General features: G+C 38.7%; 1 protein-coding gene across 2 annotated transcripts in view; it reads right to left on the reverse strand.

The window, feature by feature from the left end:
• Positions 1-25,360, reverse strand: part of myo1ea (myosin IEa) — a 56,287-nt gene that overhangs the window by 6,931 nt on the left and 23,996 nt on the right. For both annotated transcript variants that reach the window (XM_044138806.1, XM_044138814.1), the window contains exons 5-22: positions 23,500-23,587; positions 21,396-21,485; positions 20,413-20,544; positions 18,942-19,076; positions 18,693-18,825; positions 13,164-13,360; positions 12,981-13,061; positions 12,621-12,707; positions 12,451-12,534; positions 10,500-10,667; positions 9,824-9,909; positions 8,118-8,199; positions 6,372-6,478; positions 4,796-4,894; positions 4,579-4,723; positions 746-860; positions 482-651; positions 249-394 (exon numbers count right to left, since the gene is read on the reverse strand). In XM_044138806.1, the coding sequence (XP_043994741.1) occupies positions 249-394; positions 482-651; positions 746-860; positions 4,579-4,723; positions 4,796-4,894; positions 6,372-6,478; positions 8,118-8,199; positions 9,824-9,909; positions 10,500-10,667; positions 12,451-12,534; positions 12,621-12,707; positions 12,981-13,061; positions 13,164-13,360; positions 18,693-18,825; positions 18,942-19,076; positions 20,413-20,544; positions 21,396-21,485; positions 23,500-23,587 (2,145 nt within the window). The remainder of the gene's footprint in view (positions 1-248; positions 395-481; positions 652-745; positions 861-4,578; positions 4,724-4,795; positions 4,895-6,371; positions 6,479-8,117; positions 8,200-9,823; positions 9,910-10,499; positions 10,668-12,450; positions 12,535-12,620; positions 12,708-12,980; positions 13,062-13,163; positions 13,361-18,692; positions 18,826-18,941; positions 19,077-20,412; positions 20,545-21,395; positions 21,486-23,499; positions 23,588-25,360) is intronic.

Genomic DNA, 25,360 nt, shown 5'->3' on the forward strand with positions numbered 1-25,360 from the left:
AATATTGTGAGGTGGATCAATGTGTTTTCTAAAACAGAGTGACACGAAAGTGTTGCATAGTTAGAAAATGTAAGGAAAACTATGGTTCTCTGGACCTCTAATTAAAACCCAGTTCAACCAGCTGGATTTTAATTAGAGTCACAAAACGGTGCCAACTTTTGTTCATGCGTCACACAAAATCCTCCAAATAATCTACAGAAACTTGTGGTTTGGAAAAGCTTCTGGAGGGACTTAAAAGTGTTTTCTACCTGAGAGACAATGCCAGGATTTTCTCCACGTCGATCTTCCTCTTCAACACCTCGGTCACCTGACCTTTCTCCGGCCCCTGCTTCAGCTTCTCTCTTCCAATCAGATACACACTTTTGGGGGTCAAAATCAAGTCTCTCTTAATTCCCTACAAGCAAACAAACAAAAAAAAAATCAAAAACAGTTGGAGCGTTGTTTTGGTTGCTAGAAAGAATCCAGAGAGAGGAAAACAAACCTTGAACCGTCGGTCATATTTTGTGACTTTGTCAGCAAAGTCGATCTTTTCTCTTTTGGCCAGAAACTGCCGCAGCTCCGGCCTGTCGTCCATCCCCAGGTAGTCTCCGATGAAGTTTCTGTTCAGGCTATGCCGCCGCCTGTCTTTCCGGTTCAACAGCAGATCAGAAGCTGGAAAAAAAAATAAAAAATCAGAAAACCATGTGGGAGCTGAAGACTTGAGCAAACAAATCAATGTGACGCAGAAACAGGCCTCTCTGCTCACCTTCCTCCCTCATCTGGACGTATTTCTTGCGGGCCATGTATTTCCTCCAGGCCTTCTGGATGGTGCGAGCGTAGCCGTCAAACTTGCGCTCTCTTGTCTCTTCCAGGAGGAAGAGCTATGAGGAAAAACAAAGAGGGAGAATAACACACCAGACACAGACTGAACCTCAGGTGTAGCTGAAAACCAGCCTGACTACAGTGAAAACGGTGACTTGACTGTTTCTGAGTGAGACTGTTTCTGACTTTTAGCTACTGCAATCATCTTAAATTATTGTTTTCATGTTAAATTAATTTAAGTCAATAAAATCTGAGTAGCTTTTTCAGAAAAAAACCATGATCGACATTATTTGAGTTGGGTTTGATTTTCTCCTTTCCTGCTCCAAGTTTAAATATTTTTTTCTCTAAATGTTAAAGTCGCTAAACTTCCTTACTTCTACTAGATGAAATGTCCAGACAATAATGTTAGTAATTAAACTGAGAAAGTGAAAATCATGTTATGTAGATTAGTTCCTCACAGAGATGATTATGTCTTATATCTAATTTTCTCAGAAAATTTGAATACTACATGAAACCAAATTTAAGAAAATATTTTCTAAAACAAATGTCAGCCACCGAAAAATTACAGCCCCGTCATGTTTTTCTCCCATCAAACTTTCCATTGATGTGAGAATCTCACCGTTGAATGGACAAACACAGTTTTTTCTTCCGCTAAACTTTCCCCACTAGTATTGAGCACTCAAATTTCTGTGTTAAAAATCTTTTTTACATTTAAAAAGAAAACAAAAATTAACTTTCAGAGAAACTAAATTTTGGGTTTTAATTAGGTGGATTTATGGATTTATCTGTGCAATGAGCTTTTATAGTTTAAAGTTTTGCTTTTTGAGCTGGAAAAAAACAACAACACAATGAATGTATTAAAATGCAGCGGTGTAGACAACAATTAAGATGAAAATGTTTAATCTTTTTTTAATTTCTAGTGTTTAGATTTTTATAACAGGCCATTGAGTTTGGGACACGATCGAATCTTATCTATTTATGGTTTTAAAGATGAACGATTCTTCAACGTGTGCATGAACGGACACAAAGTGCAATTTACAGTAGAACAAAGTAACGCTGTGTGGACGACCAGCGTTCATTTCACTCCCATCAGGTTTCAGATCCATTTACTCAGAGAGATTAATCAGTTCGCTGTGAAACCACCGGGCTTCTTGCCCCGTTTATGTCATTTCCTGCTGCACCTCTTAACACACAATCACACTCTCTGCCCTCTCCATGTGTCAGACTAAACATCCTGTCCGGCGTTGCAACAGCCCTGGCATCATCACGGCCCGACCGCAGGCCGCAGCGAGGCCGGAGCTCAATACTGCACATCAAACTGAAGCCACAGAGAAACAACAGTCAGCAGAAAAACGCCCCGAGTCACAGCCTGCGAGCGTGACGCTGTGTGATCACTGAAGCGTCAGCGGCTGAATGGGTCAACCCAGGTACAAACAGCGGGATGCTGCGTACGGGCAAGACGTCAATATTGAAAACAGGGACTGGGTTTGGCAGAGAAACTCCTACAACACCTGGTGTCTCACAACTTTCTCTTTCATGACATCTTCGCTCATACAGCTAATTAACAGGGGTCAGCGTCTTATCTCACAGCGGCTTGTTTTCACAAGCCTGTCAGCTCATTTCAGCCAGCCGCCCTGCGTGATATTTACCTTTCATTAGCCAGAGGGCGAGGGGGGCTGCAGTACATGAGTGAAGGCATTCAGGGTTAACTACCAGGCCTGAACAAAACTAAGATGTCTGTCTGAGTGAGTTTCTAAAAATACGTCTGTGGGTGTGTGCGTGTGAACGCTCGCTGCTGCTTGATGTGTGTAGCTGTTAATAAGCAGGCTGCACACACACACACACACACGTTTCTTTCACAAAAGTCAAAGTAGTTACAGCAGGAAAGGACAAGCCTCAATCAAACTCCCCCCATTTCCAAAAAACAGACAGTCTGAGCTTGTGTTTTTAGTTTCAGAGTCGTGTTGACTCACCGCTGACGTGTAACGAGAGGTCAGGTTCAGTCTCCTCCCCTATGACAAGGACTCGAGCGAGATTTGGGACTCTGCTGCCTTTTATGGTGTTTAGAGTAAAAATATTGGTTTTAGTTTTTTCCCCTGCTGACAAGAAGGCAAGAAGGCCGACAAACTGCAAGAACAGAAAATCTTACTGGTTTAGTTTCTGGTGTAAATAGACAAAATTAGCTTACAAATACTTTTATTAAGATATAGGAGCTTGTTTTAATTAGATAATTAGTCATAAGTGAAATAATCTGCCGGTGGAACTACTACTTTTTCATAAATATTAAGAAATGATTTACTTAAAACAAGCTCGGTTAGGTCTATCTCATTTCAAGTGTACTAAAATATTTTCACTAGAAACTAGACCAAAAATACTTGGTAAGATTTTGTGTCTTTTCAACCTCAACCGTCAACGTATTTTATTTGGATTATATGTGGTTGAGCAAAACCTAGAGGCGCAAAATTCTGAAAATGAAGCATTGCTTAAGATTTTCTACAATTAAAAGTGCTATTTGCATTGTCCCCCTCTCCTCTGAAACCCTCCAAAAAGTCCAGTAGAACCAGTTGCTTTGAGAAATCAGAAATTTAGTTAAGTAAAGTAAAGCCATGTTCAGTTTGATGTCGTTATAAATCCGGCTGTTCTGTGAAGAACTCAGTGTTTGGTTGGAGAGTATCAGTGGATAAACAGCAAAGAAAGGAGACAGATCAGGGATAAAGTCCTGGAGAAGTTGAAAGCAGAGTTTCGTTGTAGAAAAGTATCTCAAACTCGTTGGAAAAGGAACTTTGGTCAACCAAAGTTCAACTTTCTTGTCCGGCCCTAAAGAATGACAATAGCAGAATCATTTTGTGGGGATTTTCTTTGAGTGACTTTTCTGAATCCAGTTAAGACTTTATGGCCTGACTGGACGATTAATGTTGAGAATAAATCCAGTCTGATTGAGCTGGTAGAGACATAACTCAAAATACTAAATGATATAAATCAGGGATGAAAAAGTGTATTTTCATTTCGGGCCGTATCAAAAATATGAATGTTCTTAAAGGGCCGGTTGTGCCAAAATGTATTAATAAAAGTAATTAAATTGTTAAAGTATCAATAAATAGCTATTCCTCCAGGATGTCGTGATTGTTTTAGTGGTTTTATTGCAATCAAAATCACAGATTTTGTGCTCCCGTTTTAGAAATGTTTGTAAGGAATTTTTACAATACTTGCACTAATGTATGACGTTAAATGTGACTTTTTATTACAGATTAGAACATGGCATCAAGTTAAAGTAAGACTGAGGCAGCAGCCATTTAAGCTCTATGATTTTGGTCAAAAACATTGACATTTTACTGCAAGTTTTCAATTTTGTGAAAATTTGCAGTAAAATCAGAAAGAAATGTGGAGACTTATTGGTTTTGTGTGAAATTTGCAGATTTGTGAAAAACTGGAGGGACTCATTGATGTAACTTGGAGTCCAAAGGGCCAAATAAAAAGCTAGATTTGAGTTTGACACCTGTGATGCAAATCCTAAAGGAAGAAAAGCAAAGTATTGGGTACAAGCTAAAATCAAATGCACACCTCGATTTTTTATTATTATTATTATTATTATTATTATTATTCTTTTTTTTTTTTTTTTTTTTTTACAAATTTTTTTTAAATTAAATTATAATTAAAACCATTCGGGTTTTTTTTATTTTTTTTCTGACTCAGAGATGTAAACTAAAAATGAAGTTTCCTTTTGTGACACAGTGCAAACATGTTCAAGAACAAAGACCTGACGGATGTCGAACTCACAGACTCCGGGGCTTTAATGAAGATCTTGGTTTTTCCGAGCTGGAACTGATCTTGATCCATGTTGACGGAGCGCAGGAGATGAAGGACGCCTTGTTTCTCGTCTCCTCGCCACGTCGGCCATGACTCTTTGGTCAGGATGGCGTACCTGAAGATCACAACCATCAGCACCGGACACGTGGACTGAATCAAGCCAGAAATCGCGTTCGCGGTGCGATACCTGTTGAGGAACTTCCGGAAGACTCGGCGGTAGGCGTAGCCAGCGCGCCTCACCCTGATGTTTTCCTTCAGACCCAGATACTCCACCTGATGCTTCACTCTGGAGACACAACAACATCGTCATCAAGTGAACTCGTGTGCTTCCTTTTGTCACATCCTCAGTCATCCTCCCTTCATGTTTTACCGTGTTGCAGCCACCACATTGTTTCAAACATCTTTCCGAGGCTCATGAAGCTCTCCATCCCCCCGGGGGAAAGCGGTGATTGCGGGTCATTCTATGCAAAATAGCAGGTCTTACATTTCTTTCCTCTAAAACAAAGAGCTTAAGCACCATTTGGTTCTGTACAGTCAGGCTTCCTGTGAAAACGGCGATTCCGGTGCTAATTAATGAGCCACATTTCGCCGCGCTCCCAACAGGAAGGTCATCATAAGCCCTGAACAATGCAGCATCACTGTGTGTGGGAACAAGAAGTTCCCAAAGCCTGCATGGGGGGAAGGAAAGGAGCGGGAAGCTCATGAACAAAAGCACAAAGAAGAAAAAGAAGAGGTTTCTTCAAATAAACGCCAAAACAAAGAAAGAGGTTCAGGAGGAAAGGTTTCAGTACAAAGTAGTTTGTTTGTTTTTATCTAAAATTCAGAAGCGGATTCAAAGCATTGATGCTTTAATATGACATCACATTTCCGTCCTTTATCATCACCAGGCGTGTTGTGGAAGAGTGGAGCCAAGTCAGAGGACTTTGAACTGAACAATGTTGGGGTTTTTTTGGGGGTTTTTTACGCAATGAAACAGAAGTTAGTTTAACCAGGAGAGAACAAAAGAGGCAGCTTGCAATATCCGGTGCCTCATAATTAGTTACTTTTACTTGAGCTTTTTTTGGGGGGGAAAAAGATACTTTTATTATATTTTCTACTACGCTGTACTTTTTACTTTCATTTGAGTTATTTTACCATGAAGTATTGATACTCTTACCTGAGTAAAATTTATGTGAGTAACTTCACAGAACGAAGAACAAGTTTGCTTTAACCAAAAATTCGCCAGACACATCGATACACCTGCTGTTTTTGTTAAAGTTTCATACATTTTACGTCAAAATAAATGATCTGGAAACTTTACCCTGGTTTTCCTAGTTTTTAATTAAGTCATTTATATATATTAATTTTCATTTTGGTCCTTAAAAATACCAAAGTATCCACGTAATTTTATTTTTTGGTCCGTCTGATGATGCAATTTTCGAATACTAAATGATTGATTTTACTCAACAGCCTTTTTACCGAATACTTTCTTACTCTTATTTGATTCATTTCCTTAATGGCTACTTTTTAATTTTACATGAGTAAAAATATACTCTACTCATCTCTGGTCATTACGCAGAAAAAAGTCACAACATTTTCCCTCCAAGATGAAAGCTTGAAGACCAAACTTCCCTTTTGTAAATTGTTCAAATGTGGCTGCATAGTTTCTCTGGGAATCAATCACAATCAAGCCTGTCTTGCTGACATTATGTGACTTATTCTGGATATTTTACAAGTATTCAAATGTCTCTGCTCTGGGAGAAGACGGTTCTGCCACGACTCACCGTGATTCTTCCCAGTCTTTTGGCTTCTTGGTCTCATTCGGTTTGATGCAGCGAATGTAGTGTGGTGTGCATTTCATTAGTGTGCCAACCAGGTCATTGGCTTGTTTCTAGAGAGAGGAATCAGAACAAGCATAAAAAAACAGGAGGCCGAAGATGTTAAAATGATTAAAACCTTCAACAGTAATGCAAACTATTTGCTCAGGAACACAAACGTCAACGCAGAGCTCTTTCCCACATCAGCCCTGATTATGAGACGATACTAGGCCTGTCACGATAACAAATTTTGCTGAGCGATTAATTGTCTCAAAAATGATTGCGACAAACGATAATATTGTTTGAAGACCTTTTTACACTGATTTAATGGAAATTATGTAATAACGCATGAGATTTTCAAAAGAACACTTAACAGTGGTACTGATAAACAAAATAAAAAAAACAACCAAAAACAAAAATAAAATATATTCTCAGTCTCCATTAACAAAAAATTTACTTGAATTAAAAACTAAACAACATAAAGCCAAAGTGTAAATAAATACTGCATTCAACCAAAAGAGTGCAGATTATAAAGTCTGTTTACCATGTTGCCCTTCAGTAATCATTAGATTTAAATAGAGAAGATGGGCACATCGACTACCTGATGCAATAGTTCACACTGCACGTTAGTTCACACCTACATTTTCCCCTGATGACAATCTTAGAACGTTGATGTTCTAAGATTGTCTCTTGCGATTAACTTTTAGATGTGTCTCTACTTCAACACACGAGTCAAATAACGAGGTCATTAGCAGGACTCTGGAGAACCTGACTGCACTTGGGAGGTGATTCCGCTGTTGGATTTCAGTGTGTTGGACCAGGGAGACCTCTAAGAGTTGCAGGACACCGGTCCTCCAGGACCAGGAGTGCCCACCCCTGCTGTAGTGTGTGGTGTGTTACGCTAGATCGTTGTGGCCCCTTCGATCTAAATCAGGGGTTTTTCCCCACTGGGATCGTTAACGCAGCCTGTTGAATGTGACAGGTAGCCAATCAGAAAGCCGGATTCTGCTCCGCGCTTTCTGAGGGGAAATTACCGAGGGGAATCCCAAACAGCTGACACGGCGAAGTCCAGCGGACATTGGAGATGATATGTGGAAACAACATTAATGGTTATAAAACATTTCATCCAAAGAATATAGAAATGACGAGGGGAGGAGTTGGAGCAAAATCGCTACGTTGATGAACCCGGTAACTTTTCAGCTGTTCTTCGTTAACGTGACATAAATCGGTTCTAATGATTTTCATTCAGTCAGGACGTTATGCTGACACTAGAGCCACATGCATTGCAGGTAGATTGCAGTAAAGCATTGATTAATGCCTGGTTTTAAAATTAGTTAACTAGACTTGTAGCCATTATTTTGTGCCCATTGTTGGACACCACACGGTAGGACCGATTGAACCGTTATACCTAGGATTTCTGTCAGCTAATGTTTGGTCTCAGGTTTTGAAAATGGGCCAACAATCGACTGACAGCACTAAGATGGTGTCGTGTGCGCTGGACATTACACTAAGGAAATGAGGAAGGGAGGATCAGTGGAGAGCACCGGAGTTGAGCCTTTTTTAATTCAGTGTCATCAACAGAAAGAGAAAAAGGCTGGAAGAGACGATAACGCCGATAATTAAAATGACGTCGATAGTTTTAATTTATTGTATGATTAATTGATTTATCGTTTGCGACAGGCCTACAAGATACACACACTTTGAAGCAGGTACCTTTATTTTGCTGCCTGCTGTAGTTGGCCGGCCTTTCTTCTCAGCATTGAGGTTTTCGGGAAACAGCGCCCTGATGAAGGAACTAAGCAGAGACAAATTAGATGAAGTTTATTTTGAGATCAACAGAAACAAAGAACTGTAACAGTGGCTGAGTTTCTAGGCTGTCAGCATGAAAACTGCAGTTAATGATTAAAGAACCAAGGTTATTTTCCAGACTGAGGTCGCTCATCTGAATTCCTGAAACATTTGGGAAGGTTTGAGCTGGGGGAGGCTGGGAAAACATGGTGTGTGTATAGAAAAATATCTGCAGGGACATCTCTTTGCAGGAAAATAACTGTAGCTCAGTTAGGAAAAAAAAAAAGATTTCCAAAAGTCTCACACTGCATTTATGTAAACTAATCCAAAACTTTCATTTTCTTCTAAAGAAGTTTTGCCTTAATTGGTTTGGATGTAAACTTTGACAAAACACAAAATTATTCTTCATCTTTATCGACAGAAAAAAACAAAAACCAAAAAACATTTCCATTTAAACCCAAAGTAATCCCAAAGCATGACGCTGCCAACACTGTGTTCCACTGTTTGAAGGCCAAGCATGCCTTTTTAAATTAAACTTATTGTTTAACTTCATCAGACCAAAACATATATTAAAAAGGCTATAGGAAATTTTAACCAGGCTTTAATGTTTGTCCTGCAGCCTTACACAGTAAATACGAACACAGAAAGTTGCTATTATGAGTCTTTGTTCAGTGTTGTCACCTCTTGGCAACTTTTACAACCAGCTAATATCTTATTTTTTGAGAAACTTAATTTTAATTCTAATAATGGTCCTCCAGACAAATATATATTTTTTAATCTGTTGATCCATTTACTTCTCTGCAAATTATGATTTTATCATAAAGAAAGTAAATATAAAAAAAGAGAAAAGTCAGGAAAAATTGAACTTTACTTCAGGTTTATCTGTTCTCTTTCCATCTGCTTTCCATCTCTTGTTTCCACTATATTTTTTTTTATTACACATTGAAAATGTGAAAATAAAACCAACTCATGCAAAATACGCGGGGAATGTGACGGCGAAGGATGTTAAGGCGAAAAAAAATCAGTTCATGCCGAAATCACAGAAAGGCTGAGAGAGAGAAAAAACATGACCTCATCTTTACATTTATTTAATTTATACTTGCTTTCCATCTCTGACATTCAAATCTGTGAGAATAAATAGAAGATATCACTGATCCTCTGCTCAAAACAAATGGAGGCTCTCGTATCTTTGCTAATTGCTCTTTAATTTGCTCATTTTTCACCACCTGTCTCTGGGGGAATTGGACTTAACCTCCTCCTTCATGGCTCAGTGATTGTGCACAGAACGAACCCTTGTTGGGGGTTACACAGACACTACTGCTGTTTGCACAAATGGCCACACAAGTGTAACACAGGGAGACCAGACTCCACAACACACCCCCCAAAAAGAAAGAAGCCTGGAACTGTGAGGAACCAAAAGCCACATCATGAGACAAAAGCCAGACGATATTCAGATGGCAGGACGCCAGGCGGCCCTGCACACTTCTGCAGCATCCTGTCAGAGTCCAGATGGATCAAAACCTCTGCAGATGTCAGTTAGATGTGGTTAATTAAAGCCAAATGGATGCGAAGAGAAGATTCCTCCACTACTGCAGCCATAAAATCCTGCGCATGTGTTGGTGCATGCTTACATGTCGCTGCTCTGCATCAGCTCAATGAGGTCAGTGAACAGGACATCTCTGTTCCTCTCGCAGAACCCGTCTGCGTCGTAGGACACCTGGAGAGAGGACACAGAGGAACATCTCAGCTAAACATATGATAATCATGAGTTGTGAGAATTTCATACGGAGAAGGAGAGGAATGTTTTGAGCTCAGTCACGGGAGCCTAAAGTCTTTTATTTTTTGCAAGGCTCATTAAGCCTGCGGCATGTGTGCCAAGCTGAGAGCCGTCACACATCTGGAGAATGACCCAAACTGGACCATATGCATTACCCCAGACTGGATGATTTAGCTTTACGTTTAAATACAATAAGAAGTGCAATGAGAAAGAAAAACAAAACACAAAGAGGGAGACAAGTGAGGTCTGGACTGGCGCTGGTTTCGATGTGGAAACCTTAAAAAAAGCACCAGGATGGTGACGCATACTGCCAGATTGAAACACCAGCTGCGTAACTGGTGTTTATGACAGATCATACAAGGAGAGGCCCTCTCACCAAAGCCATGAAAAACACACTTCAATAAGCTTCTATTTCCAGAAGCGAACCATCAGCTGCCAGCATCAGGCGAATGGCAAAACAAAGACAGGTGTGCGCCGACTTTGGGGAAGCTGGTGCCAGTTTTTTGCCAAACGTTTCCCCGAGCACCGACCTTGCCGGCGTAGTGATGGATAATGAAGCCCTGGTTCCAACTGTTGAAGTGCTCGTGTGTGTTGATCTGCATCCGGAGCTTCTGCAGCATGGTCTGGTCGGCTCCCTCGCCCACGGCGTGCATGGTGGCGCACACGTCGTCCAGGATGCACATGATACCCGGCGGACTCTGAGATCACAGAGAAAACTCGTTATTTCTGACGTCTTTCAGCAAAACGTCTCAATATTTTATGTGTTTGGTATAAATTTGTGTCTAAAATCTTACAAAAGCTAAATGAGCTTTAAAATCTGTGTCTATTAAGACATAAATCAGATTTAAAAAGCAGATAGTTTTCAATAAAACACTGCTCTGTTTCATCTGAAGCCTCCATTGTTTCTCAGCAGCCTGTCAGACTCAAAGCGCATGTTAGGTTGTCACTGGATTAGGCGGAGAGCTGAACTGTCAGGCACCGATACAAATCCCCTGCCCCTCTCAGACGCAGCCTTGCTGTAAAGCTCTGGTTGTGGATTTGGTGGATTAAGCCTCTCAATATAAACAATCGATCAAATTAAGAGGCACGTCGGCACATTTGGGAGTCTGAAGATGGGGCTCGAGGCAAACGGGGGGAAAAAATGAAGGAAGTTTCCTCAGCTTAGTGAGCAGAAACACAAAATGAAGAACTTTTTTGATTTCTAATTTTATTTGTCAAATGTTTAATAGAGACTTGCCCAAACCAGCAGTCAATGTCTGGGCATGATACGTCGATAAAACCAGAAAGAAGGTGTTAAAAAATAAAAAGATTCTACCATTTTGTTCCATTTTTTATAAACCTTTTCTATTTTAGCATTACAAAAATGATTTCCATTTGCTATTTTTTTAGATTATATTTTTAATATGATCTTCAAATTTACACTATGATTGCTATGGCTGTGCACATTTCTTTGTAGGTTTCTGTTGGGCCAATTCAGAACATTTGAGTTAAGTGGAAACGTAAATGGAAACGCACCGCTTCCTTCTGTGCAATCACGGAAAGATTCAATAAAATCCGACAGGAAGTCAGTAAACAAACCGTGGATGTCATTGGTTACCATTTCCAGATGCACGGAGGTGCAACATTCATCTGTTCAAACAATTATTTGCAAGTATAAACAGCATGGGGATGTGCAGAGTGTTCATGAAGGAGCTGCGCTTTGTGTCAATGTGTGACTCAACCCCAGAACAAAAACGGTGAAGCAGGTGAGAAAATAGGTCATGAATCAACAGGGGCTGACAGGCGTTACTCAAAATAGAAATGATGAAAAAACAACAACAACAACAAAAAAACAGATTACAGTTTGTAAATGCACTCAAGACCAAAGATCTTATTCTTTTACATCTGATCTGATAAATCAAGACCAAAAGTTTTGGCAGTAATTATTCCTGTTACGTCCCAAAGCCGAGATCTGAATCAGACAGGAAAACCGTGCAGAGATGAAAAGATGTGTGAGGAAGACGAGATCAGAACTTGATTTAGTTAAAACAGTTCTATCAGGAGGAATGGCACAAATTTACAGCAAAAATGTATTCTACCAAATACCAAGAAAAAGGATATAAACTTCTGACTGTGATAGAAAAATAAATAAATAATAATAATAATAATAATAATAATAATAATAATAATAACAATAATAATAATAATAATAATAATAATAATAATAATAATAATAATAATAATAATAATAATAATAATAATAAGGAAATGTCACTTCTTAATCAGATATTTATATTTATGACTGTTGCAAAGCTACATACCACATCAGTCACCAGCAATCTATCTATCTTTGTTCAGAAAAACAAATTAATCAAATTATCACTTTTCACCCTGGAAAAAAAGTATAAATGTTTGTTTATACAAATAACATTTGTACAAATGATGCGGATTGTAACAATATAAACATATGCATTGTACTAAATATTCTAGTGTTTGATTTACTTTGCTCTCAATGAGATCGCAGACAATCTTGTTGTTGAAGTAATCTATGGGAGTCCATTTGATGCCCTCCTGCACATACTCCTCCTGCAACGTGTTTAAAAAAGGACATTTAGACAATTAAAAAAAATAAACAAATATGCACAACAAAGGTGAGTACGTGGAAACTTCACCTGCTCCGCCTTCAGCGTCAGCTCAATAAAAATCTGCTGCAACTTCTCATTCACAAAGTTGATACAGAACTGTTCAAATCCATTTTTCTGAAATAGAGGAGACAGTATTTACAATTTATACATTTAGGAAGAGGTTCATGTTTACAAGAAAATAAACAATCCCAAATCCAGGTTCTCTTAGCAACAGAGTCAAACCAACTTGTAATCAGATTAGGAAAGAAGCCGTCTCAATCATGAGATGGGCTCTAATCCCAGTGCTTTATAGATTAGTTTGATCCTTTCTTTTAAATCTGTTTAAATGCTGAAGCACTTAATCTAAATCACGCCGTAGTCATGTGTCAACACCTAATAAACACTCACCTGGAAGATTTCAAAGCCATAAATGTCCAGCACTCCTATATTTAACTCCTGATGATCCTTCACCATGGCTCTGTTGATGGACTGAAATCAAAGGAACTAATCTTAGCTAAATTCATGCACATGGCGAGCTGCCAGAGTGAAACATTTCAGCACATTATAACCTCAACAAGCGTTCACGGATACCTCAACCAGGTAGTCAAAGACGCGCGAATGCAGGGCTTTGGAGAGAGCGTCCCGGGTGTAGCAGGCCTGCTCCACGTTCAGCGTCACGTCGATGGACTCCTTGGTGTTGCCCCACTTGCTGTCCATCTTTCTGCTCGTCAGCTTCTCCTTTAGCCGGTCCTGGTTGATACCGAGCAGAAACGCAGGAAATGCTAGAACTAAAAAAAAAAAAAAAAGAAAAAGACAATTCTGTGGATTCTGTGATTCTCAGAATGAATTTGTTTGAGATTCTCTAACGTAATGTTCAAATGCATAAAAACAAATGTGTAAAATAATTAAACTACTTCACAGTTTGAGTATTTCTGTAAGTTTTTGGATTATGCTGTTAAATGAACACATGCACATTTCTGACAACTTTAAGGGTTTCAAGCGTACGGAGCCTTCAAAGGGTCATGAGGAAACATTTTTCTTTTGCGTTCCCTCTTAATACGTTTCGTCGTTTAATGCGATATTTGCTGGTCTATTTTACATGCCGTCATAAATGTGAATTTAAAATGTCAAATATATGCACATTAAAAGAGCCTCAGTGAAAAAGTGTTTAAATACTTTTTAACTCTTTGGTGCAGAAACTGATTGAAAATCGATTTATTCACTGCCTGTTTATGTCTGTTTGTGAAAGGTTAAGATGGAACTGCACAAAAAAGTCAGATGACTTTATCACCCCATGAAAGTAACTCAGAAATAGTCCAAATAGTTTGGATGCATATTTTCTTTCTTTCCTTCTTGAGGAAAGTTTCTATTTATATCTTAGAAGGGATGGAAAGAGATGGAAAGTTCATGTTTGGCCTGTTTTGCTTTTCCATTTTGCACATAGGTTTGTGGTGCATTTCTATCCAACAGAAATAGATATAAAACTTCAGATATCTCACAAAAAAGATGATAACATACATGAAAAAAGCTCACATAAACCTCGTATTACAGCAGAAAGTACGGCGGCCACCATAAAAAAGATTTTTAGTATTCAATCATGCAGCGTGAACTGATCTGTACATTATTGCAATGGAACGGAAAAGAGAAGAATAAATCCTCCATGTCCCCTGTGGGGCTCCCTATGAGCAAAATATCATTCAATATGTTGGAAAATTGGATTTAATGATGAACACGTACCAATTCCCACACCTTAACTGAAAAAGAAAAGGGCCATTTCTATGAACGGCAACATGCAAATCGATCTGCAGGACGGCACTCGTTCCATAAGCTGCCTCTTCTTCGTTTTGCATGTTAGTGAAACGCTGAAAACTGGGTTCTCCAACTGTTTTTTTTGTTGTTTTTTTTTAAGCACTTCATTTATTTCTTTCAATACAATGACATTTTTGGTACTACAAGAAACTTTCCTCATAGCCCTAATGTGCAAAACTCTTGTTGCTATAGAAACCAGCGTCTCAGACGGCTAAACCGAGGTCTCCACTGCAGAGAATTGGGAGAACAATGGTTTTAGCCAAACACTTGAAAGAAAAACATGGCACAGCACAGACTACTCTCCACGACCTGGTGTTGATGTTGTCCCTAGAGAGCCCCTCCCTGCCTTATTACAGTGACTCACTTCCCCTAGAAGGAAATAACTCTCAGGCCTGCGTCTGGGAATGCTTCGGACCGCTGTAGTGGCTCCTGTACGGGAGATTAGGGTACGACTGACCATACGCCCGCTTCAATCAAATGACCCTTGTGTTTAGAGTTGACTGTACAGGATGACCTAAGTCCTTCTTTCACACATTGTCCAACACTTGGTGACAATGCTCCAACAGGCTTCCTGCAGCAGATTTGTTAGTCAAAGCATCAGAGAGTAAAAAGAGCAACAGATGGGATGTTGTCGGAGCAGGGCTCAATTTTTCCACCAATCACACTCGATGCTTCCTTTCATAAAAAAAAAAAATAGATAAAAATAATAAAAAAATTTAAATGATTTGGTCAGGTTTTCAAGTTTTTACAGAAATAAATACAAAGGCAGTGATGTCTGTACGGTGTTTGGAAAAGATGCAACACTGTTGTCCAAGTTGACGATGTGATGACTTGCAATAACAAAAAAACAACTTCAGCATGCAGAGTTGATGTCTTCCTGCTTTCAGATTATTAAAAGCATTGACCCAACATCTAACCTGATGATGGGAAAAGATTAAATGCATCATTTCCATTAGTAGTGAACATTGTTGATAAACATTGGTTGCCGAGCATAATGACATCCTAATGCCCTCTAAAAACATTTTCTGCAGCTTTAAGCAGCACGGAAACAAGCATCCCAGAATATATTGTTGGCTCACAGATCATGAACTGTAAAATTAGCTAATGTTTCTTCCCAGCAGCTCTTTACAATTCCAGTGTTGCCTACACTGATGGTCTACAAGACACTTTGTAGGGGCCAAATCAAAACTTAAAAATGTCAATAATGAGGAGAAAAAGGTTCAAAAGACAGTTTAAAAAAAAAAAAAAAAAAAAAAAAGCTAGTTTTGTTTGCTTATTTGAAGTCGCATGGTGAATTTGATTTGTACTTGGAAGATCAATTTCAAACTTCCAGGTTTAAAATTTCATTTTTTTGTTTTACCCTTCAAAGTTTGAATTATGTCTCAGGTCCCCCAGGTTTAACTTGCAATATGGTCGCCACTTTTTAAAAACATGGTTAGACTTATGGGAATAATCTGTTTATTTGCACTTGTGATTATTTTATATCTCAACAGACGTAAAGCTCCATCTGTGATTTCATGTTGAAATTTAAGTTAATTTGTGTAGCGCAATTCAGCAACAAGGCAAGTCAAAGTGCTTTTCAGCATAAAAACATGATGTAAAGCTTTTTTTTTTTTAAGGTCTAAAATGAAGACAGAAACATTGCTTGTTACTAATTACACACATTTTTTACCTCTGACTTTTGATTTCTGGCAAGAATTAAACACAGGATCAGCCTTCTTTAAATGAAAACAGCCAAAAGAAAATAAAAAATAAAAATAAATCACTGCTTAAATGTACTTTTATTGTGCAAGTGAAATTGTGACTTTTATAAAATGTGATGCCACCAAATAAACATTTCCTATTGTCTCTGCCTGTTGTCACTAAGCTCACTGTGGATGAGAACAAAGATTCACAACTAAATACATCTGTGCCATTTGACCTACTTGTCTGTTTGTGTCACTTTGAATGAGTCAAAAAAGCAGAACTATTAAAGTCAATGGAAATGTTGAGAAGCCATTTTGACACCAGTCCAGAAGAAACAGCAAGACTCTTTCACCGAGTACATTTCAGACTTGGAGATTTGTAATTCAGTATTTAGCAGTAAAACCTAAACTACTAAGTGAAAAATGAGTAAACTACATTTACTGGTTAATTGGATTTATATCCTGATGTCAGAGTTTGATGGGTTTTTTTTTTTTTTAGTAATTCAGATTTGGATGCATGTTTAACACAGAAATTAAAGATGTACAGAGGAGAAACTGTGAGAACCGGATGCTTCTGGTGAAGAGCAAGAAGTTACGCGACTCTTTCTGCTCTCTGTCACAAACAAGCTGATTAAAGTAAGAAAGGAGCTGATGACTCATCCTACATTTACAAATTAATGCACTGAAATAGCTGGTGTGTATTGGTGGGAGGTGTCTGCTGGCTGATTAAAGCTGAGTGGACTTTTCCTAAAAAGGCAAATCTCAGTTAGTTGGGATTTTGGAGGAAATGCTTTAATGTGCTACAGCAAATGGCTTGCAAACAGTTTTTTCCTTTGGGAGGAAAAGCAGCCTGTCTCAGACATTTAGGAAACCAGTAGATCACAAATCAAAGGTGTGAAATAGGCATAATGAGTCTGCTGCGAATAACTCGACTTTAGTCTCAACACGTCACAGCAGATCTATGAAGCGTTGTGTGTAAACGTCTGTTCGCAAGTATTAATAAGAAACTTTCTTTTTAAACTGGCTTCATTTATGTTCAAACAGAGACAAAGCAAGCAAGTAGCGCAAAGTTGAGATTATCAAGACCTGCTGCTGCCCAGGAGTGAGTCGTATGCCTCACTTACTCAGGTTGTTTCTTGTTGCAACATCATAGGACATGAAAACAAAGTGCACTGCAAAAACAAAATTTTACAGTGCATTTCTGTCTAGTTTCTAGTGCAAATATCTTTGCACACTTAAATGAAACAAGTGTAACTTACAAGTAACTATTCAGCAAAATATAAGAGGTTATTTTAACCCAATGATTCCTTAATATAAATTTTTTTAAAAGGTGCTGGTTGCACTGGCAGATTTCCCCTCCACCCTCAATTTTAACATTTTATGCATTATAAGTGAAAAAAAAATATAAAAATCGGCCAATGAAACTAAGAATAAAAAAAAAAAAAGGAATTATTAACTTAAAACAAACTTCTATATCTTGCTGAAAAGTTACTTGCAAGTTAATACACTTGAAATAAGACAAGACTAAAATATTTTCAATAGAAATTCGACAACAAATACTTGGTAAGATTTTGTAGTGTGAGCATGAACATAATTGCCAGTCCAGGTAGACGCAGTGACGTCTTTTGCAGGATCAAATTAAAGAAATTATTGCGAGAATTGATTGCTACACAATGAAACGACCATGTTACCCCTGCATGTACCTCCAGGTAGGAGTATTTTTCTAACATTTTAGGGAAACAGTGGAAGAGGAATCATTACAGTCCGCCTGTAGGGACACATTTTAGAAGGAGCTGCAAGATAATTTAGTTTTTGTAACAAGTATTACATCTGTTATTTAAATCCTAGAGATTAAGGTTCTTATTTATTTCACCGACAGATGAAGAGTCTTAGTTGTTGTTCTGGTTCTTTTTGTATTTTCAAACATTCACGTTTTAAACCGTCTCTAGACAGGGTGCAAAGATAAGCAATGCTCACATCTTTGAGGTCCCAGTTATATATTATATGGTACAATCAGACCTTTACACCGATACTGTCTGTGCAGAAAGTCCAAAACTTTTGAGTTTCTAAATGCTACCATACGGTGAGGCTGAGAAGAGCAGGAAAGAGCAGAAATTATGAAGTGCCACTATTACGTCTGCACAGAACAGACTGCGGCTTTGTTCTCTGGTCCTGTCCAAGACATTATAGAGATCTGGTCATGAAAGATGGAGAAAGGAAGAAAATAATAAAATAAAACAGCAGCAGGCGAGAAGAAACGGGATAGGCGAGAGAGAGTGTTTTTTTCCAACATCGGTTTTGCCTTTGACAAAAGTCCAGTTGTGCAAAAATAACTTTATTTTCTGGTACTCCACCATAAGACAAAGTTACTTCAGACTTCTGGCATTAACAGAGTAAAACTTTAGGGTGTGTATGTGAGAGAGAGAGAATGTGGTATGGGAGAAATATCCTCCAAAGCCAGCCAGAGACAGACAGCTCAGGTCCCAACCAGCCATCACTCTTCCAACAACATCAGAACCACAGATTTGTTTCTGAGTCTGCAAACTCTCCCGCATCACTTCGTACCAAACTGAACCGTCTCAGCAGCTAAATAAGAGCTGAAATGTAAAATAATCATTCTACTTACACTCCTCGCTCTCCACGGCAGCATAGTTGCCTGATTCTCTGAAGGTGATGTTCCCCACATGCAGGACGCCGGCCACAATCTGAAGCACCATGGACCGGTCCTCTGCAGAGATGCCAATCACATCCATGGCTTGCTGCAGAGGCAGGCGGGAAGAGAAATATTCTGCATGATCAGGACTGCAATGTGTGCTCCCACGTCCTCTGCCACAGCTTCACATGTGCGAACGGAGAACAAAGAAAAAAATTGTACCATCGTTTCCTGAAATTCATTCCTATCGTTGATGTCGTCCACTTTGTAGGAACCGGACTGATTGAGGTAGGTGTAGTAATCCAGGCTTGTGATTCCCAGGCTTTTCTTCTGTTCTCCGCTCGCTCCTTCAATGAGCTGCGGAGCAGAAGTTCATAATTTATATAAATGCAAAAACGTGTAAATATTTCTTCATGCTAAATAACCTGCTGTGGACAAAAGCTTTGTGTTGAGAAGAAAACAAACTGTTTTAAAAATTAGAGATTCTACAAAATATTGCCATAAAAATTCAGGGTTTTTTTTTCCCTGCACCGTCTGAGGTCAAAATAGTAGAGAGATAAAATGTTTAGACACTCCAAAGTCTTGAGACGCAGAAATATAAATTTGTTAGAAAATAAACAAAATGTCCATTTATTTCATCAATTGAGTTCAAAAAGTAAAATTCACATATGATATATTTTAAGACATTAATTCTGTCCATCTTGGCGAATGTGGCTTACAATTAATAAAAACCTATAAGGAAGTTTCCCAGAGGACTTAACTATGAAATCTAACCTAAGAAAACTATTTCAATATGAAAATGTCCATTTCCTGTTCAGTACATGTACCGGTACTCAGTGCTTGAGCGAGGTTTCGTTTCGGATTAATTGCTGCAACAATGCAGCCTGTCACTCTAATGAGGAGTTAAAGAAGCTCAGGTTGCTTTTGCATCGTTGGAAAATGAGCACAGTGACACCGTGCTCACACACCAGCAACGGATACCTGCAGCAACGTGGACAGGCGTCAGGTCAAACTGGAAACATGAAATCATTTTCTCCATGTCAGCAGAAAAAGGTGATATCACTCCCTGTGAAAACTTTAGTCCAACTTTTTCTCTTAGTCCAGATGAGACACTAGTGATGCTCTTGCTGGTCTCAGTATTTGGAAATGGTCTTTTTTTTTCAAGCCAAACAGGTTTATAATCTAGAATGAAAAAATATTTTTAATGTTTTTCTTTCATGAAACATTTTGAGAAAAATGAAGCTCTCTAGGTTATGCTATCTGTGATCTTCAAAAATATCAGAAATAGACACTTGAAACTGATTAGAGTCTAACAAATCGATGCAATCAGTGAGTTATGTTTTTAGAAAGAAGCATTTCAATGTCTCCTAACACAAGCAGACGACAAACCAACCAGCAGCCGTTGTGCAGCTGAACATTTTTTACATGGCTCTTCACTTTGTTCATATTGAAGTAACAACCTAAACATTTTTCAAAAATAAAACATCATGACAAACATTTTAACAGCTTGACCCAAAACTTCCACAACCACAACAAGAAGCGACAACTTCTGAACCTTTTCTGTTATATTCTGCCTGTCGCAGTGTGGATCTTTATTTATTTTTTGTTTTATTTTTTTTAACCGGGCCTCAGGTTATGCACAAAAAATCCCAAAAAACAACTAATAAAACGTTAATGTTTTTCCCACATTCACCTGATAGAAAATATGGAAACTCCTTTCTCCAGGATTCCTCATGACGACGCGTGACTTCTCCAGCAGGAAGTTGGAAATTTTTCCGCCATCTGGTTCTCCGCCGGAACTGAACTGAATCTCAAAGTATTTCCCCTGTTGGATCAAAGGATTTTTTTTTTTAGTACTGTAGCTGGATAAAATGAAGCTGAAAATACAGATGTACGGTCTAAGTTTCAGGCACCTGGCCATTTAAATGGCTGCTAGTGTGTGTCTGTATATATACATGCATATGTATATATACAGACACACACACACAGCGACCGTATATGTAAATCTGACCACTTGTTTTCCAGGCTCTGGACTGCAGACAAGCCTGTAATGTATCAGTTTCAGTCAAGCTGAGAGGCCTAAAGCTGAACACAGGATGTATTTGTTCAGTGTTTTCAAATGTTGTGATCTCAGGCCTTCAGTGCCAACCCACTTAGCTTTTTTTCTTCTTCACAACCAATTGAAAATATCTTTAGGGAATCTAGCCTGCGTGGGAATTTAACCAGGAAACTTTGGTGAAATGTTGTGGAAAGTAAACGTTTGCCAGTTTTTGCTGGCTTTAAATGTTAATCTCAGCTAAAAATCAGAGAGGCCTCCATGTTTCAGTGTCCTAAAAAGCATTTTCCTGTCAACCAGGGAACACATGAGGTTCACGCAAGAAAACTAAAGAACATAATCCATTAGTAAACATTTTATAAAAGAAAAAAAAAGTCCAATCTAGAGGTGTGCCACAAAAATCCTGCTACTGTAACGTAGCTGTAAGGTATGTGGTTTTTTGTGAGTCATATAATAGAGGATTTATTAACATTTACATGAAGTAGTCCAAGAAAAACTTGGAGAAAAAGCTGTCTGGAAGGATTTTAAAACCACTTTTCGTATCACAAATCTGGATTTTGAAGAGTTTTCAATGTTTAAGCCACTCCAATTCACAAACAACTGAGTGACGAAGGCCTTACAAATCTGCTGGAGTTGTTGTTTCTCAGAGTCTTGGCGTTTCCAAAGGCCTCCAGCAGCGGGTTGGACTGCAGGATGATGTCTTTGACATGCTGCGAGGAGACAAACGCTTCGTTACGCACAGGCAGGTAAGAGACGGCGCAACATTTCACACCCTCGCCCACAGCCTGGTGCAGGGTTTGGAAGTTTCCACTCAGACACCGGCGCAGGCGGCTGCATGGATGCACACACACACACACACACACACACACACTCAGCCACATGCACGTCCACCGACAGTACACACACGGACGGTCTGGAGGAGATTATCCTTTCTCTGAGCCATGTGCGCGTCAGAAACACATGAGTTTCCAATCTTTACAGCAGACAGTGAGGTTCCCTCTTCTGTTATTGCTCACAGAAGCTGAATGGAATCTTTTTCTTTTGCCTAAACTCAGTTTTTCTCTGAGAAAAAAAAAAGGGTCAAACAGTTCAATTGTGGTAGAAAACGTTGAAGAAAGTAATCAGTTTGCTAACATTTATGAAATAATCTTTGTACATGGTGCTGCGCAGCAAACGTACTCATCTTTTTGCAGCACTTCAGCATATTTTATTGGGATTTTATACGAGAGGCCATCACAAAGTAGTGAGTCACCTCAAAGTAAAAGAAATATTTCCAGTGGTTTTCAGTTTCCTTTGTAAGGAATTTAAGTAAGTGTAATGGTGTTCAGGCCCCTTTACTCGAATACCAAAATTCCCTTTCAAAATTTCTTTGATTAGTAAATAAAGTCAACTTGTGAGTAATTCAGATAAACAGCATCATTGAGACCAAGAAACACAGCAAACATGTCAGGAAAAAAGCTGCAGAGAAGTTTAAACTAGAATTAAATGATGAATTAATATCTCAAGCTTCAAATATTGAGCCTGTTGAATCTGCCATGTGAAAATGTAAAGAATAAGGAAAGCCTACTAAGAAATGCCACATTAATCAGACAAGCAGCCAAGAGCCACATGGTGGTGGCAGCCCCATGCTGTGGGATGGACGAAGCTACACAGAAGGAGCATTTTTAAAGAAAACCTTCGTATTTAAATCTGTAGCTGCAGCTAAAGGTGGTTCTACAAAGTACTGACTCGGGTGCCATCAATACAAATGCAGGCCATATTTCTCTAAATTTATTTGTAGAAATTGTTCAAAACCATCCATTTATCGATGTACTTCCACTGTGCTGTTCTGAACTCTGTTAGTCTGTCATCTAAAAAACTGACGTCCTCTGGTTGTAACTGGACAACGTGAAAAATCTCAAGGGTCATAAATAATTCTGCAAGTTGCAAAAGAATGTGTTCTGTAAAGCTGTCCTGCTGAACAAGAACCAAAAAAAGAATATTTGAGGTTTAACATTTCATTAAATAAAACGTTTCAAGTGAGTAGCATTTATTCTGTAACGTATTCTTCTGACAACAACATCGCCATCTTTTCTGATTCTGCCTCGGTGGAAGCAGCTCTGTGCAGATTAAACATATATATATAAAAAAAACAAAAAACAATCTTGGTTCAGGAGGAGGTGCAGTTCCTGATCAAACTTTAGATCTTTATCAAGATTAGGAACCGGACATCTGCTGGACTGGAGGGTTTGTGGGGACGCCAGATGGCTGAAGGGGGGCTGGGAGGGAAAGAAGCTGCTGATGATGGAGTAGAAAACCTGATGGGGAAGAAGTTAAAAAAAAACTACAGGATTCTAAGAAATTGTCTCCTTCGACTATTTCTTACTGCGCGAGAAGAGTAGACATAGTCCCAGGGCTTTTAAGTATTATGAAAATGTTGCACAGATGAGATAAAAAAAAAGACTTTGCAAATTTAAAGTGGTTTTGTGCAAACAAATGTACTAAAACTTCTTAGCAGAGATATGATTTTAACAAACACAATAATAATGCTGCATTCTCTGAATATGCCTCATCCAGAGCTGTTTTACGTTTTATTTAACTAGCAGAGAACGTTTTTTATTGGACGGTAATGGTTTATTTTGCATTGAGGTTTCTCATGCGTTCCCTCAGACATCAACAGTCTGTGTAATGAAGCACCAGAAAATATTCTCATGTCCTGAGAGAGGACAATCAGATCTTCTTTACCTGAACTCTGGGTCCGCCTCCTGATACTTTGGAGATGTAGCCCATGATATATTTGGCTGCCACAGTCTTTCCTGCTCCGCTCTCTCCACTGAAAAGCAAAAAAAAAAAATCTTTAAATACATGTTTCATGAGCCTCTGGGATTAATTTAAAGGCATCTAATATTTTAAGAACCAATGCAGGTGGATTGTTTCCGATATTTTAACAATTTGCTTGAAGGTTTGTGGATCTTCCTTGTTATTTTCGCCCATCGCCAACTCCTGCTTGTCAAATGTTAATCACTGCTGAAAACAATTTCAGAACATTTTGAGTTACTGTTAAATGACTGTGCTTCAGATAAAATCCCTCTAAAATACAAACAAATGTCGGCATAAATGCCTGAGGTCTGGTTTTGTTTTGTTGTTTTTTAATCTCTGCTTTTCTAGAACCTGCTTCATATGATCGCCAGGAGCAACAACATCACTGTGTGCAATTCAGATCTCAGAGTCATGGAAAACATGTAAAACTAAAACAAAACAATAACAATACCTGGACTTGGTCCAAGGTTTACTTAAAAATAAACACGTTTGTTTGGGCAGGTAAGAGGACTGCTGAGATTTAAAATTTTTTTAAAAGTCCCTCCTGGTGTTTATTTGTTTATTCAAGTACGGAGCCCTCCAAGGGACATGGGAATGTTTTTCTTTTGCGTTCCCTCGCAATAATCTATGGATCACTTATGCGGCATAATTGAATACTGTAAGCCCTTCTTACGGTGGCCGCCGTACTTTCTGCTTTAATACAAGGTTATGTGAGGTTTTTCCATGTAAGCCAATATCTCCTTGTGAAATATCTGACATTTTATAGATTTTTCTTTTGTATAGAAAGGCACCACAAACCTATTTGGACTATTTCTGAGTTACTATCGCGAGGCAATAAGTCATCTGACAGTTTTGATTGTGTCTCTGTTGTGTTCGTTGTCTGAATGGTTTAAAGGGCTTTCCGTGCCGTTCCATCTCAACCTTAACAGACACAAACCTGCAGTAAATAAATCGATTTTCAATCAGTTTTTTGCACCAAACATTTAGTAACAATAAACACGTTTTCACCGAGGCTCTGTAAGAGCCATATGGATGAAATAAGTAATTATTAATATGACAGGAGCAGACGACTTTGACACTGGGGTGGTGGGAGTGATGTCATCAAGTATGAATGGGAAGGTTACTGGCTTTGTGTGTATGAGGAAGCAGGTGATTGGGGCGGTTAGTCCTTGCAAAGTTTGGAGCATGATGATCAAAATGGAATAAATCGATAAATGTGGCAGAACAAAGAAGTAGTTTGGAGTTGATTGATACACGGACAGATGAGATTCCCTGAGTTAACCCAGTGCAGCCCTCCAATGCCAGTAGTTTGCCATGTTTTATAATAATAAAACATACGGTTCATGTTTTGCATTGAACATTTTTCCAAATTTCTTCCAGACACCAATTCTGGAGAAGAAAACTTGGCTTGCAGTAATTCATTCCAAGCTGTTTTATTGGGTCAAAGGTCAAGTCTTTCCACCACAAACTCACTTAGCCGTGTCTTTATGAACTAACCTTTGTGTGCTTGTGCTGAGTCATGTTGAAAAGGAATGGAGCACAATGTCATCCTAAATATCTTGGTATAGTCAAGGATTAAAATTCATTTCACTGGAACCAAGTAAGTTAAGACCAATTTCTAAAAAAAAAAACAAGCCCACATCATAATCCTCCCTCCACCAAACTTTATAACTGATGCGCACACCTGCAGCCGTGGAAGTGGTTAGGACACCTTAACATAAGTATTTTGGTTGGCGAGTAATTACTTCTCATATTTAAGCATATAACCCAGAGGTCTCAAACTCCA

This window comes from Gambusia affinis, linkage group LG02, assembly GCF_019740435.1.
Source record: "Gambusia affinis linkage group LG02, SWU_Gaff_1.0, whole genome shotgun sequence".
Classification (NCBI taxonomy): Eukaryota; Metazoa; Chordata; class Actinopteri; order Cyprinodontiformes; family Poeciliidae; genus Gambusia; species Gambusia affinis.